Here is an 11,498-nt window from a genome sequence, read left to right as displayed (position 1 = left end):
TTACAGCAGTCACTAACTTACTGCCTAAATTAGGGCACCTAAAACGGAATACGTCTCTTCTAATCCTACACAGCTGTGGCCACAAGCTCCCTTTCCAGGGAACAGGGAGAACTGAGAGAGTGGTTCACTTGGGCTACCTGGCAGCCATCTAAAGGTGAACCACACATCATGAATGCTTGCAGTATAGGATTAGGTGAGATTAATCCAGCCACGTGCCTCAACAATGAAACCTGTGCAGTACACAAAGCAGTATTTCTGACATAATTACTTGGGCATTAGGGAGGTAACAAATTTATCCTGGAGTTAATAGGAGGGCTCTCTAATTCAAGGCCTTTTGGCACACACAGGCCCTGGCATCAGATACACTGAGACTAGCAGCGGGATCAGCATTCACAAAATGAAAGCATTAATTTGCATGCCTAACATGTAACTGTTCTTTTGAGGTGTAGCTGTGAAATGTGCTCCTCCAAAAGGTGTTTATCTAGGCACAAGCAGCACCAATTGACTCCAGTGAATCACAAAATCCTTTTGCTTGGAAAAGACCAATGATGATCTTGAATCATCAAGTCTAACTGTTAACCATGCACTGACAAGTCCAACCCTAAACCATGTCCCCAAGCACCACATCCAGACATCTACTGAATACCTCTAGATATGGTGACTCAACCACTTCTCTGGGCAGCTGTTCCAGTGCCTCACAACCATTTTGGTGAATAAATTTCCCCTACTATCCAATCTAAACCTCCCCTGCTGGGAAGCAGGGGATAGGAGCAGAGAGACTGCTGGTGTGCAAGGCAGTTTTCAGCAACTTGAACATGGCAATACCCGAGCGTTACTCGGCCATACTTGAGCATCTGGAGTGCTGTGGGGGCACTGAGAGCTGTCACTCCCTGTAGCGAGATGCACTTGAGGACAATGGAAGATCTTCAGATCTTTAGACTATCACACCTACGATTACGCTAAAACCTAGCATGTTCTGTTTTAGGTAAGTGTGGGAGCTGCAGACCATATGCCACGGTAATGGGCTGAGAACGGGCAGGGCCACACCTTGGTCAAAAACCCACGGGTACTGCCCACATGAAGAGCCTTCAGTAACAGCCTAAGGAACGGCCACGGTTAGTGACACACTGTTCCCGCGGAAGATGCGGAGAGGAAGAAAGGCCGCCGGACAGGGAGCGAAGCAGGGTCTGTGTGGGGCAGGAAGATGATCCTCCCTTAGGAACCCAGCCGAGCCCCTCACAGCCAGGCGGGCACATCGCATCCGCCACTGCTCTCTCGGGTGGCAACGGCCCCGAAGCAAAACCCCACGGGAGGGTAGGCCCGTCTACCCCGGCCGCCTCCACCCGTCCCCGGCCGGGGTCCGCTGCGGGGGAGGGAGCAGTGGGCAGGCACCTCCCTGAGCGGCGCCTCCGGTCCTGACGGCGCTTCCGGGCGGGGGAGCCGGGATGTGCGTCCGGGTTGGGTCGGCCCCAGCGAGTGGTTTCCTCTCGCCTTCGCTCCTTCGCTGCCTCCCTCCCTGCCTCGCCGCCGCTGAGGTGGAGCTGCCGCCGAGCCCTCTGAGGGAGCGCCGCCCGCGCCGCCCCTGCAAGGGAACGGGTGGGTGTGCAGGGCCGCAGGCCGGCGGTTGGGGGAGACCCGGGGCGGGAGGGCGCTGGAGGGGAGCGGGGCTGGGGAGGCGGCGGGGGGGGAGGCGGAGGGGCCGGGGCTGAGGGAGCGGGGGAAGAGCCCCCGCTCTCGGTGTGGCTGCGGCTGCGGCTCCCCCCGGCCGGAGCCGGGAGGTGGCCGCGGGCAGGTCCCGGCCATGCGGAGCCGTGGATGCAGAGCTGGCGTGGGGTTAGCGGTGTTTGCCGAATACCCGATAAAATGTTCGTGTACTGATGTTTAGTGCAACCAGAGACGTTATCTGCATAGCGAGAGGGAGCGAGGGTATCGGATAGCCCAGCTCTTCCGGCACGGGGCGCCTGTGTGTGGGCAAAGTCTTTACAGTAGGTGTGTTTTCTCCTTTGAAAGGGGGTTACTTATCTCCTGGGGGGCAATCTGCCACTCTGCAGATGCGAAGTCTGACTGTGATGATATCCTGGCACAGCAAAAGGCAAGGGAAGCCCAACTTTTACCAGGTAGACAGTGATGCAATTGTAACAAGAAGGGCAACTTAACGGCTTTGAAAAAACTGGTAAGGGATCAGGAGCACAAGAAGTGACCTCCTGTATCCTACCACTTGCAGGGAATGAGGAGAGAAGAAACAGGCAGAGCCAGCAGATCAACACCTGGCTCCAAGCCTGCTGTTACCAGCAGAATCTGGGGTTCTTTGATCATGGATCTGTCTACAGGGCACCAGGTCTGCTGGCAACAGGTCTCCTATCTCAAAAGGGGGAAGGTATCTGCACACAGGGGTTTGCAGGGCTCACTGAAGGGTATTTAAATTAGATTTGAAGGGGGAAAGGGCTAAAACCAGCCTCACTAGAGATAAGCCTGTGGGCAGCACACCAGTGTTTAAGGAGCAGTGTGCTAGCAAGGTCCTTTCCTATATGATAAGGGAGTGTTTTGACTGTCTACAGCATGATGGTGCTAATGATAAGAGTTGAGTGTTTATGGATAAGAATCAGGGGGAAAGCCAACAAGGCAGCTGTAGTGAAGGGTGTCTGTTATAGACCACCCAACCAGAATAAAGAGGCAGACAAAATCTTCTCTAAGCAGTTGTGAGAAGTGTCACAAACACCAGCCCTTGTTCTCATGGGGGACTTCAGTCAGCAGATGTCTGCTGAAAATACAGTACAGCAGAGAGGAAAGAGCCCCTGAGATTTCTGGCACGTGTGGAAGATAACTTCCTGACACTGCTGGTGAGAGAGCCAGCTAGGGAAGGCTGGACCTGTTGTCTGTGCACAGAGAAGGACCTGCGGGTGATGTGATGGCTGGATGCTGCCTTGGGCATATTGATCATGAAATGGTAGAGGGTTTGATTCTTGAAGAAATAATGAGGGGGTCAGCAGAACTGGTCAGCATTCTCCTGCAGAAACTGGCTGCTTGTAGCTTGGTTGGGTGTACTGTTTGCTGGCTAGAAAACTGGATGTATGGCCAAGCTGAAACAGTGGTGGTGAATGAAGTTAAATCCAGTTGGTGGCTGGTCACAAATGGTCTTCTGTACTGGGGCCAGTTTTGTTTAGTATCTTTATCAATGTTCTGGATGAGGGGATCGAGTGCACCATCAGTCAGTTTGTAGACAACACCAAGGTGGGTGGGAGTCTTGATGTGCTGAAGTGTAGGAAGGCTCTGCAGAGGGATCTGCCCAGGCTGGATTGATGGGTTGTGGCCAGCCATATACAGTTCAACAAAGCAAAGTGTCAGGTCCTGCATTTGAGCCACAGCCTCATGCAGTGCTACAGGCTTAGGGAGAGTGGCTGCAAAGCTGCTTGGTGGAAAAGGACCTGGGGGTGCTGATTGGCGGTTAAACATGAACCAGCTTGTGCCAAGGCAGCCAAGAAGACCAATGGTATCCTGGCCTATATCAGCAATAGCATAGCCAGCAGGGCCAGTGCAGTGATCATCCCTCTGTACTCAGCACTGGTGAGGCCACACCTCGAATCCTGTGTTCAGTTTTGGTCCCCTCACTACAAGAAAGATATTGAGGTGCTGGAGCAGGTCCAGAGAAGGGCAACAAAGCTGGTGAAGGGTCTGGACCACATACCTGATAAGGAATGGCTGAGGAAGCTGGGGTGGTTTAGTCTGGGTAAGAGAAGGCTCAGGGGGGACCTTATTGCTGTCTACAACTACCTGAAGGGAGGTTGCTTAAGGTCACTTAAGCAGCCCATGACAGAGATGGAGATAAATTGTACTGTGCGATTCCTGATGTGTGTGATCATCTTTCCTCTTGCTTTTGTTTCACAGCGCTTTTCTGAACATAGCTGTTTACTTTGTTTACAGAATCAGTTGTTTCCTGAATAAGCCAGTCACCTGAGACACAAAGATGCTGGAAGAAGATATGGAGGTGGCTATCAAGGTGGTAGTAGTAGGAAATGGAGCTGTTGGGAAGTCCAGCATGATTCAGCGATACTGCAAAGGGATTTTTACAAAAGACTACAAGAAAACTATTGGTGTAGATTTCCTGGAAAGACAAATCCGGTATGTATTAAACAGCTGCCATGCTATTGATTTTTACCTTTCCCTTTCTTTCTTTGCTCTGTTGTCATTCTGAGATATATTAAGGCTTGGAAGACAAGGCCTGCTGCTTTTGAAGCACAGTAAAGGGAGTTGTTTTCTCCTTGCATGTGGGCTAAAATTGTATCACTCTGTTTTCTCTCCAAGATTTAGAATTATAACTATAATTTGGAACCTCTATTGCACTAAGTGTTTTGACAAGCTTCCTTTGTATTCTACCACCTGTTAATTTTTATTTGTTTTTTTAATTTACTGTGGAAGAAATAGAAGTGCTTTTGATAAAATGATTATGCAAATTTATTAGTCAATATAGATAAAATTTGCTGTTGAAAAAGAAATAATCTATAGATTTAGTCTGTATGCAATATGAGCAGGTAATTCCCAATTGTGTTTGATAAAATGGAAAATGAGAAGTAAGAAAATTCTATAAAGCCTACAAGATGATTAAAAAGACAAAAGGGCCATTGTTCAAGTACCTTTGTTTTGATGTCTAGGAAAGGAAGAGGAATATGTAATACAGACTGTCAGTAAGGACCTTATAATGTAATTGAGGGACTGCTGCTGTAGTATGTTACAGAGGTGAACCATCATTAATGTTAAGTTAAATTATATTTAAATCAAGTTCAGATTGACATGGATTACCCTGCTGTTGTAGAAATTGAAGTGTTTCCATGTCAGTTGTTTTGAATAAGCTTTGTTCACTGTATGGATTAAAAAAATGTGCTCTTTATTTCAGAGTTAATGATGAAGACGTCAGGCTAATGTTATGGGACACTGCAGGTCAAGAAGAATTTGATGCAATAACTAAGGCCTACTACAGAGGTGAAAATACCATGTTTGTGGTTTGGCAGTTTGTCTGCACATCTCTAAAATACTTTCCTATCTTTGTTTAACAATGTTAGTTATTCCATGTCTGTGCACAGCATGTTTAGTTTGCCTTTTTCAATTCTGAAATGTTTTTCCCCTATATGCAAAATTCTTGTCTTAATTAAATGCCACCTTATGCAGGATGATCAGCAGTGCCCTTTAAAAATTGTAGACCAAAATGAGACAAACGCTTCTGCAGAAACTTCACAGAACAAAGCCATTCAAACAAACACAAAGTTATGTTTTCCCTCTGGAAGTGTTTTATTACTTCTGTAAGGCATCTATTTGTAAATATTCCAAAAGCTGTGGCTGAGGCACTTAGAAATTAATCCAAGGGGAAAAAAAACCCACCAGTCATCTTAGAAAGATAGTTACTAGGCAGGATAGTTCTCCTGTTAGTACAGGCTGCCTTGAACATGCTAACACAACGGAGTGATAAGGAAAGTCTGTTTACTTCGTGAAATAGAAAGGGTATTATTCAGTCTTACAAAGGCAGTTAATTTATTTAACCAGTTTACAGATAGCATGCTTAGGCTTTCATTGTGTATAACAGTGGTTGTAAAAATCTTGCCTTTTTGGTTTTTAACATGGGAAATATGAAAAACTTGGCAAAGATTCCGTGATTCAGTTCTTGACAAACTAATTTCCCAATGGCTAGGAAAAAGACTTGAGTTATATTTACTGTCCCTGTCCATTGCATTCTACATGTACTATACATAGATCGAGTAAGGTCTGATGATGTAAGTCACCCCCTTATTAACTACCGTATGGTAGAACTTTGCCCTCTGAACTTATTATTGCCCAGTTGTCTCCATGTTTTAGAGTTCAGAAGGAATGGGTGGAAGGAGAGAGGTGAAGTTGGAGTCTCTTAGTGTGGAATCTTCACAATAGATTTCTTAGTCTTAAAAAACTGAACAAGGTGATGTTTACTGATGGTGAGAGTCTTAATAAATATTCTCATTTCTAGTAGAGCAAAGAACTTGAGAGGTTTTATTAAGCTGGTTTGCCAGATGATAGGTTAAATGAAATTCAGCATCAACAAATGCAAACTAACCTGCTTTGGAAAGAATAATTAATATTATACCTATCTCACAGGATTAGAATAATTTCATGCATTAGAATATGGTGTGGACATTAGGGAAAACACACAGAATTTTAGAACACAAATAATAACGAAAATTATGGAAGACTACATTGCTACAATTTTATTGGTAGAACTTGATTTGAAACTGAGGGTAGTTCTTATTCTGTATAAAATCATCCTAGAAGGATCCTAATAGCATGTGAAGGAATTTGAAAGAGCATAGGAAGACTTGTAAACATAGACTGAACTTGTTTTTTAAAAGCAAAATAAAAGGAAGCATAATAAAAGAACTTGAATGTTTTGTGTCACAGAAATACAAAGACAAACAGAATACAGGAATGGGGGATACTTGGTGAAATTCAAGAGATACAAAAAAATTCATACTGATAAATTAATTTTTCATTCTATGTATAATTAGTGATATTCACCACAAGATGACACTAGTCTCAAAGACGTCAGCTATCCATTTCCTTTCCATTCTGTTACTAAAGAGCAAATATACTGAAGACGTATAAATAACTGTGTTTCTCTGTGTGTTCATATGCAAAGAAAAGTAGTTTCTTGAGGATAACAAAGGGCTACTGGACAGTCAAAATCCACTTACTAATCAGCTGTGGAAGTAACTTCTCAGTATTGATGGGTTTAAATTGTTAAGGCTGTTACAAATCATAACAAAAATGGTATAAAACACTTTCTTTAAATGATCGTAGTGCTGTGATTGAATGAATATGAATTAGAAATGCACTTATTTTCTCCAAAAAGCTACGAAACAATTTACTTGAAGTAATCACAACTCCCTCTGAGAAAAAAAAAATCTGCTTTTCAACATCAAAATTACTGTAGCACAAAGAATAACTTGCAGTGTGCTTTACAGATCCTGCGTGCAGAAAATGGCTGACCACCATTAAGTTGTCTGGAAACAGTGAACAATAAGCAAACCTCTGTTTCCCTTTTTTCCAGCCTTTCCACACCGATCCTACTCCCTCCCCTACATACATGCAGCATGCTGGAAGTAGATTGAAAGGTAACAGACCCATAGCCATTATGAAGGATAGGTATAATGATCAAAATAATACGGCAATATATTTTCATCTGGGTAATAGATGACCATTGCTTTGACACAAGCCACCACTTGTGGTGGTAAAAGTGTACTTTTATGGGAGAAACTTGAAAATCCCTCATATTTGAAATACTTTATAGATAATTTTGTTCATTTGTTGGTTCGTTGATTTGTATTTATTTGTATTTGTACTTGATTTGTATATTTTTAGGAGCCCAGGCTTGTGTTCTTGTGTTTTCTACAACTGACAGAGAGTCCTTCAAAGCAATCCCTACCTGGAAGGAAAAAGTTGTGACTGAAGTCGGAGACATTCCCACAGTTCTTGTGCAGAATAAGATTGATCTTCTTGATGACTCTTGCATAAAGAAGTAGGAATTTTATCTTACTGTTTTTAAAGCACAGTATATGCCCCCTATATGCACACATTTAAAATATCTATGTATTTATGGGAGTTCGTGATGGAGGCTTATGGTTGTCAAACCTATACCCTGCATTGAAACATGCCCTAGGAGCACAGGTGACAGGTATTGCTGCATGAGTGTAGTTGCTTGGGCAGATGTGCTTGCAAAACTAGGAGCTTTCCGTTTGCTTCATCCCTTCCTCTGAAGTGTCAGCTAGAAAAACAGAGGAATAACACGAAGAGTTTGGTTATGCCATGATAAGATTCTTTTTGTCATTTTTCTCCTTTTTTTTAATCAGATTCTAAACCTGTAAACTTACAGATACTGTTAAACTCTGTTATGCACCAGTGAAGTTACATTGTCTAGTTTGCCTAGTAAATGCTTGCTAAAATGATGATGAAGTATTAAACAGGATGTTTAAAAAAGTGACAATATTCTTTGCTTCACTAACTCTATAGAAATCCATACCTGGTAATATTCTCCAACTGCATGGTGTTGTCCGTTCTTCACTGTATTTTTCTTTACAGATGTTACTGTTGATTCATTCTGCCTCTGTGTATATGACCAATTTCATTTGTGCCATCAAATCAGCTTAACAAATGTTAACTTTCATTTACCCCAGCATATCATGTAGAAAATATTGCACGATGAAGTCAGTCGTTCTCCACTTCTTTGTTTCTGCCATCTTCCTAAGAGATTTAAATTATTTCTTCTTTTTGTTGTTTCCCGCACTGGCTTTCTTTATTCTCTGTTTGCTATCATTGATGACATAAATCAGCTTCTACTCCCTCTGCAAAGAATTCTGAGGATTTTTCAAAGGAAAAGCAAAATTGCATTTGAACTCCTCCTTTATTCATGGTATGTCACTTAGGTTTCATTCTCAGAATACTCCGTCTGCCTCAGTAGCACCATCTGTCTGATGACATGATTTCCCTTGGTGAAATCTTCATAAGTTTCCTCAACTCTTCCTTAAAATTTAGCACAAGTTTTCTTTCACCTCACAGAAAAAAGTAATCCTTGATTTCACCTCTGCACTCATCTGATTGCAGAGTCTACTGCTTTGTTAAAATATACTTAAGGATTACTCTTTTGGTTGTTGTTTTGACTTCGCAGTAGTAATTGTTCTGATTCTAGTGCTGTTAATTACAGCCTTTTTCCTTTTGGTTTCACTGACACCTGTCTTTGAATCCTTGGGAAATTTTAGTTAATGAAGTCAATAAGTATTGAAAAGCAATTATTTCTGATTGTAGAAAAATTGCATGTAAAACACCATCTTTTTACAGTGGAAATACTGTAAACAAATTAAGGAACACCTACTTTTTGACTGAGTTTCTCAACCCACCTTGCCATGCTTAACTTGCCACGAAGCATTTTGTCTGTAAGAATAAATGCTGACAAATAGTACAAATTAGTATTTACACAATCTTCTTCTGTTGTGCAGTGAAGAGGCAGAAGCACTGGCAAAAAAGCTAAAGTTAAGGTTCTACCGAGCGTCTGTGAAGGAAGACCTAAACGTAACTGAAGGTATGAAATGCAGCAATGTTTGTCCCGCCCTCTGCTCTGCAGTGAGGAACAGTTCTCTAGTTTGGAGATGCCTCGTTACTTTGCAGGTTGTTGCATGCTGTTGGCCTTGTGATTTCCCTTAGCAGCACACTTTAAACGTAGCTAGAATTACTTGGTATCAGTGTATTAGGCCTCTTTCCTTGTGTACATCTTTCCTTTCTCTTCCACAATCCGTGCACAGCTTCAATATTTAGAAGTGCCAGTATGTTAAGGCTGCTTAGTCCCTAATGACTGTCATAAAAGCACTGAGGTTTGAAAAAAATAAATGTGTAAGTTTAATTACTACAATATACATATTGTTGAACAGGCTATTCTGTAATTGTTATTAACTGATAGAAGCACTTAATAGTTTAGCTAAATAAAGTACATTAAAAGATTGGCTCTCTTGCAGGTGATATTTGACTAGTTCTTAAGGATCACTTGTAAGTGTATATATTTAATTTCATAATGCTACTGTTACAGACATTGGTCACTATCTTTTGTCGGGTAGGTTTGAATAAATATGAGTCTCTGATAACTTTGTTTGCTTAATCAGGCAAACTTAATAGTAAACTAATTGTTTCTTTGTTAACATTATTCACCTTGGGAGATGAATCTGGAAGAGAAAATATAAAATGTTTCTTTATCTTTGCATGAGTTATTAATTACAAATGTACTTCTTAACTACAAATGTACTTCATAACACTTCTAGGTTCTGAAAATTCTCTTATAGCTTTTGGTTTGGTTGGATGGGGACTTCTTTTTTTTTCCAGAATCCTAGGTAGACTTTTTATACCCCAATACAAACGAGGGTTGCATTAGTTAATTAGAGTAATGTTGCAGCCAAGTTTTATTAATAGATTTAACCTTACATGACTGCTATTATTCTAAGACTTCTTGCAAAAAAAAAGTATGTTCAATTCCTATATAACTAAAAAGTTCCAGGTCATATGAATTTGCACATTTGGCAAAATGTTATGTGCCAGCTTTATTATAGAAGTATTGAGATGTTTCTGTCTGCTGTGTAAGAGCAGTACTGCAGGCTGTAGACTCTGGATTAACCTGGATTCTGCTTAGGTACACAGGCATGCTGGGAGAGAATCACTTAACAGATCATGCTAAACCTGTCACCACACAGAATTTTGATACAGAGGCATTAGTATTGATATGAAGATTATATTTAAGCATACTTTTTTTTATTACATTCCAGTTTTTAAGTACTTAGCTGATAAATATCTTCAAAGGCTCAAGCAACAGACAGCCGAAGATACAGAACTGGTACATACAAGCATTAACAAGATTGGTATGTATGCTGTTATAAAAACCCAGAAACATTATTTTGTACTATCACAGCTTATGGTTTTACCCATTTCCTTATGGAGTTAATATAAGGTGAATCAGGGTCTGTTACGTTCCTATCTTAGGATATTGTCTTCTTTCCTTCTGTAAAATAACTTTATGACTCTCTAAAGTTACACAACTGTTCAACTGATACTCTAAAGTCTCTAGCAAATGTTTGGCAAGCATCCTTTTATTAAATCTCTTTCAACAAAGATTGTGTAAGGACTTGAGAAAGGGTGCTTGCTGGATTTTTAATGTAATTAATATCAGTGTTGCTCATCTTCGTGTGGATTTACAGGAGACTCACGGTGAAAGAATCTGGCATGTAATCAGAAGCTGTTTGTAAACTGCCTTTTCTAAGGGAATACCAAACTTCTGTAGTCCTTCTTTAAAACATTTCTGAGTTAGTTCATTTATTTTCCTTTTTTAAAACACCCCCCTTTTATTCAGGCTTTTTTTAACCTTTATCTCAGCAAAGTTTCCAGCTTTGAAATTGTCATGTTTTTCTTTTATTACATTACTCAACTAACCATAACTTTGTTACCATGCTATTAGTAGCATACACATATGCAGATGAATGCATGTGCTGCCCTTCAATTATATAGATGGAAACCTTCTTTAAATGCTGCCTGGCTAGTAATTCCAACTGGCTCTTCTTCAAGTTTAGCTGCAAAATTGACTCAGAAGTAGGAAAAGCTGTTAAAAGCTAGAGTGCATTTGAGGTGCCCTGCTATGCAGTAAGAACAGTTGTGTCTGAAGTCTTTAATATATTGTGCTACAAGAAGTAAAGAAATACAAATACTTTTCTTGTCTTTAAATTCTGTAGGTGTTTTTAACACAGATGGTGGAAGTGACTCCAACCAGAATTCTAGCACTCTTAATGGAGATGTCATCAACCTGAAACCAAACAAACAGAGGACCAAGAAAAACAGAAGTGCTTTCAGCAACTGCAGCATACTTTAGACCACTTTGGGAGGAAAAAAAACCAAGCCAGTGAATTGGATGAAGTTGTGCAATTGAATACAGAATAAAGCCAGCTGTAGAGGTA

General features: G+C 41.3%; 1 protein-coding gene across 1 annotated transcript; it reads left to right on the top strand.

Moving 5' to 3' along the window:
* The first annotated feature begins 1,439 nt into the window (after window positions 1-1,439).
* Window positions 1,440-11,498, top strand: RAB23 (RAB23, member RAS oncogene family). The gene is made up of 7 exons (XM_005153185.3): window positions 1,440-1,596; window positions 3,922-4,119; window positions 4,892-4,977; window positions 7,378-7,534; window positions 9,009-9,091; window positions 10,320-10,412; window positions 11,277-11,498. Exons 2-7 carry the CDS (start codon window positions 3,965-3,967, stop codon window positions 11,411-11,413), a joined length of 711 nt encoding a protein of 236 aa, XP_005153242.2. The 5' UTR covers window positions 1,440-1,596; window positions 3,922-3,964; the 3' UTR covers window positions 11,414-11,498.

Source organism: Melopsittacus undulatus, chromosome 3, assembly GCF_012275295.1.
Source record: "Melopsittacus undulatus isolate bMelUnd1 chromosome 3, bMelUnd1.mat.Z, whole genome shotgun sequence".
Taxonomy (NCBI): Eukaryota; Metazoa; Chordata; class Aves; order Psittaciformes; family Psittaculidae; genus Melopsittacus; species Melopsittacus undulatus.
Note: the sequence above shows the minus strand (reverse complement) of the source record. Positions and strands in the feature narration are given on the sequence as shown.

Excerpts from the sequence above, each read along its gene's own strand:
- RAB23 (XM_005153185.3), top strand. The coding sequence starts at position 3,965 with ATGCTGGAAGAAGATATGGAGGTGGCTATCAAGGTGGTAGTAGTAGGA. Across the intron at positions 4,120-4,891 it reads TTCCTGGAAAGACAAATCCG|AGTTAATGATGAAGACGTCA; the intron begins GTATGTATTAAA and ends TCTTTATTTCAG. Across the intron at positions 4,978-7,377 it reads AACTAAGGCCTACTACAGAG|GAGCCCAGGCTTGTGTTCTT; the intron begins GTGAAAATACCA and ends GTATATTTTTAG.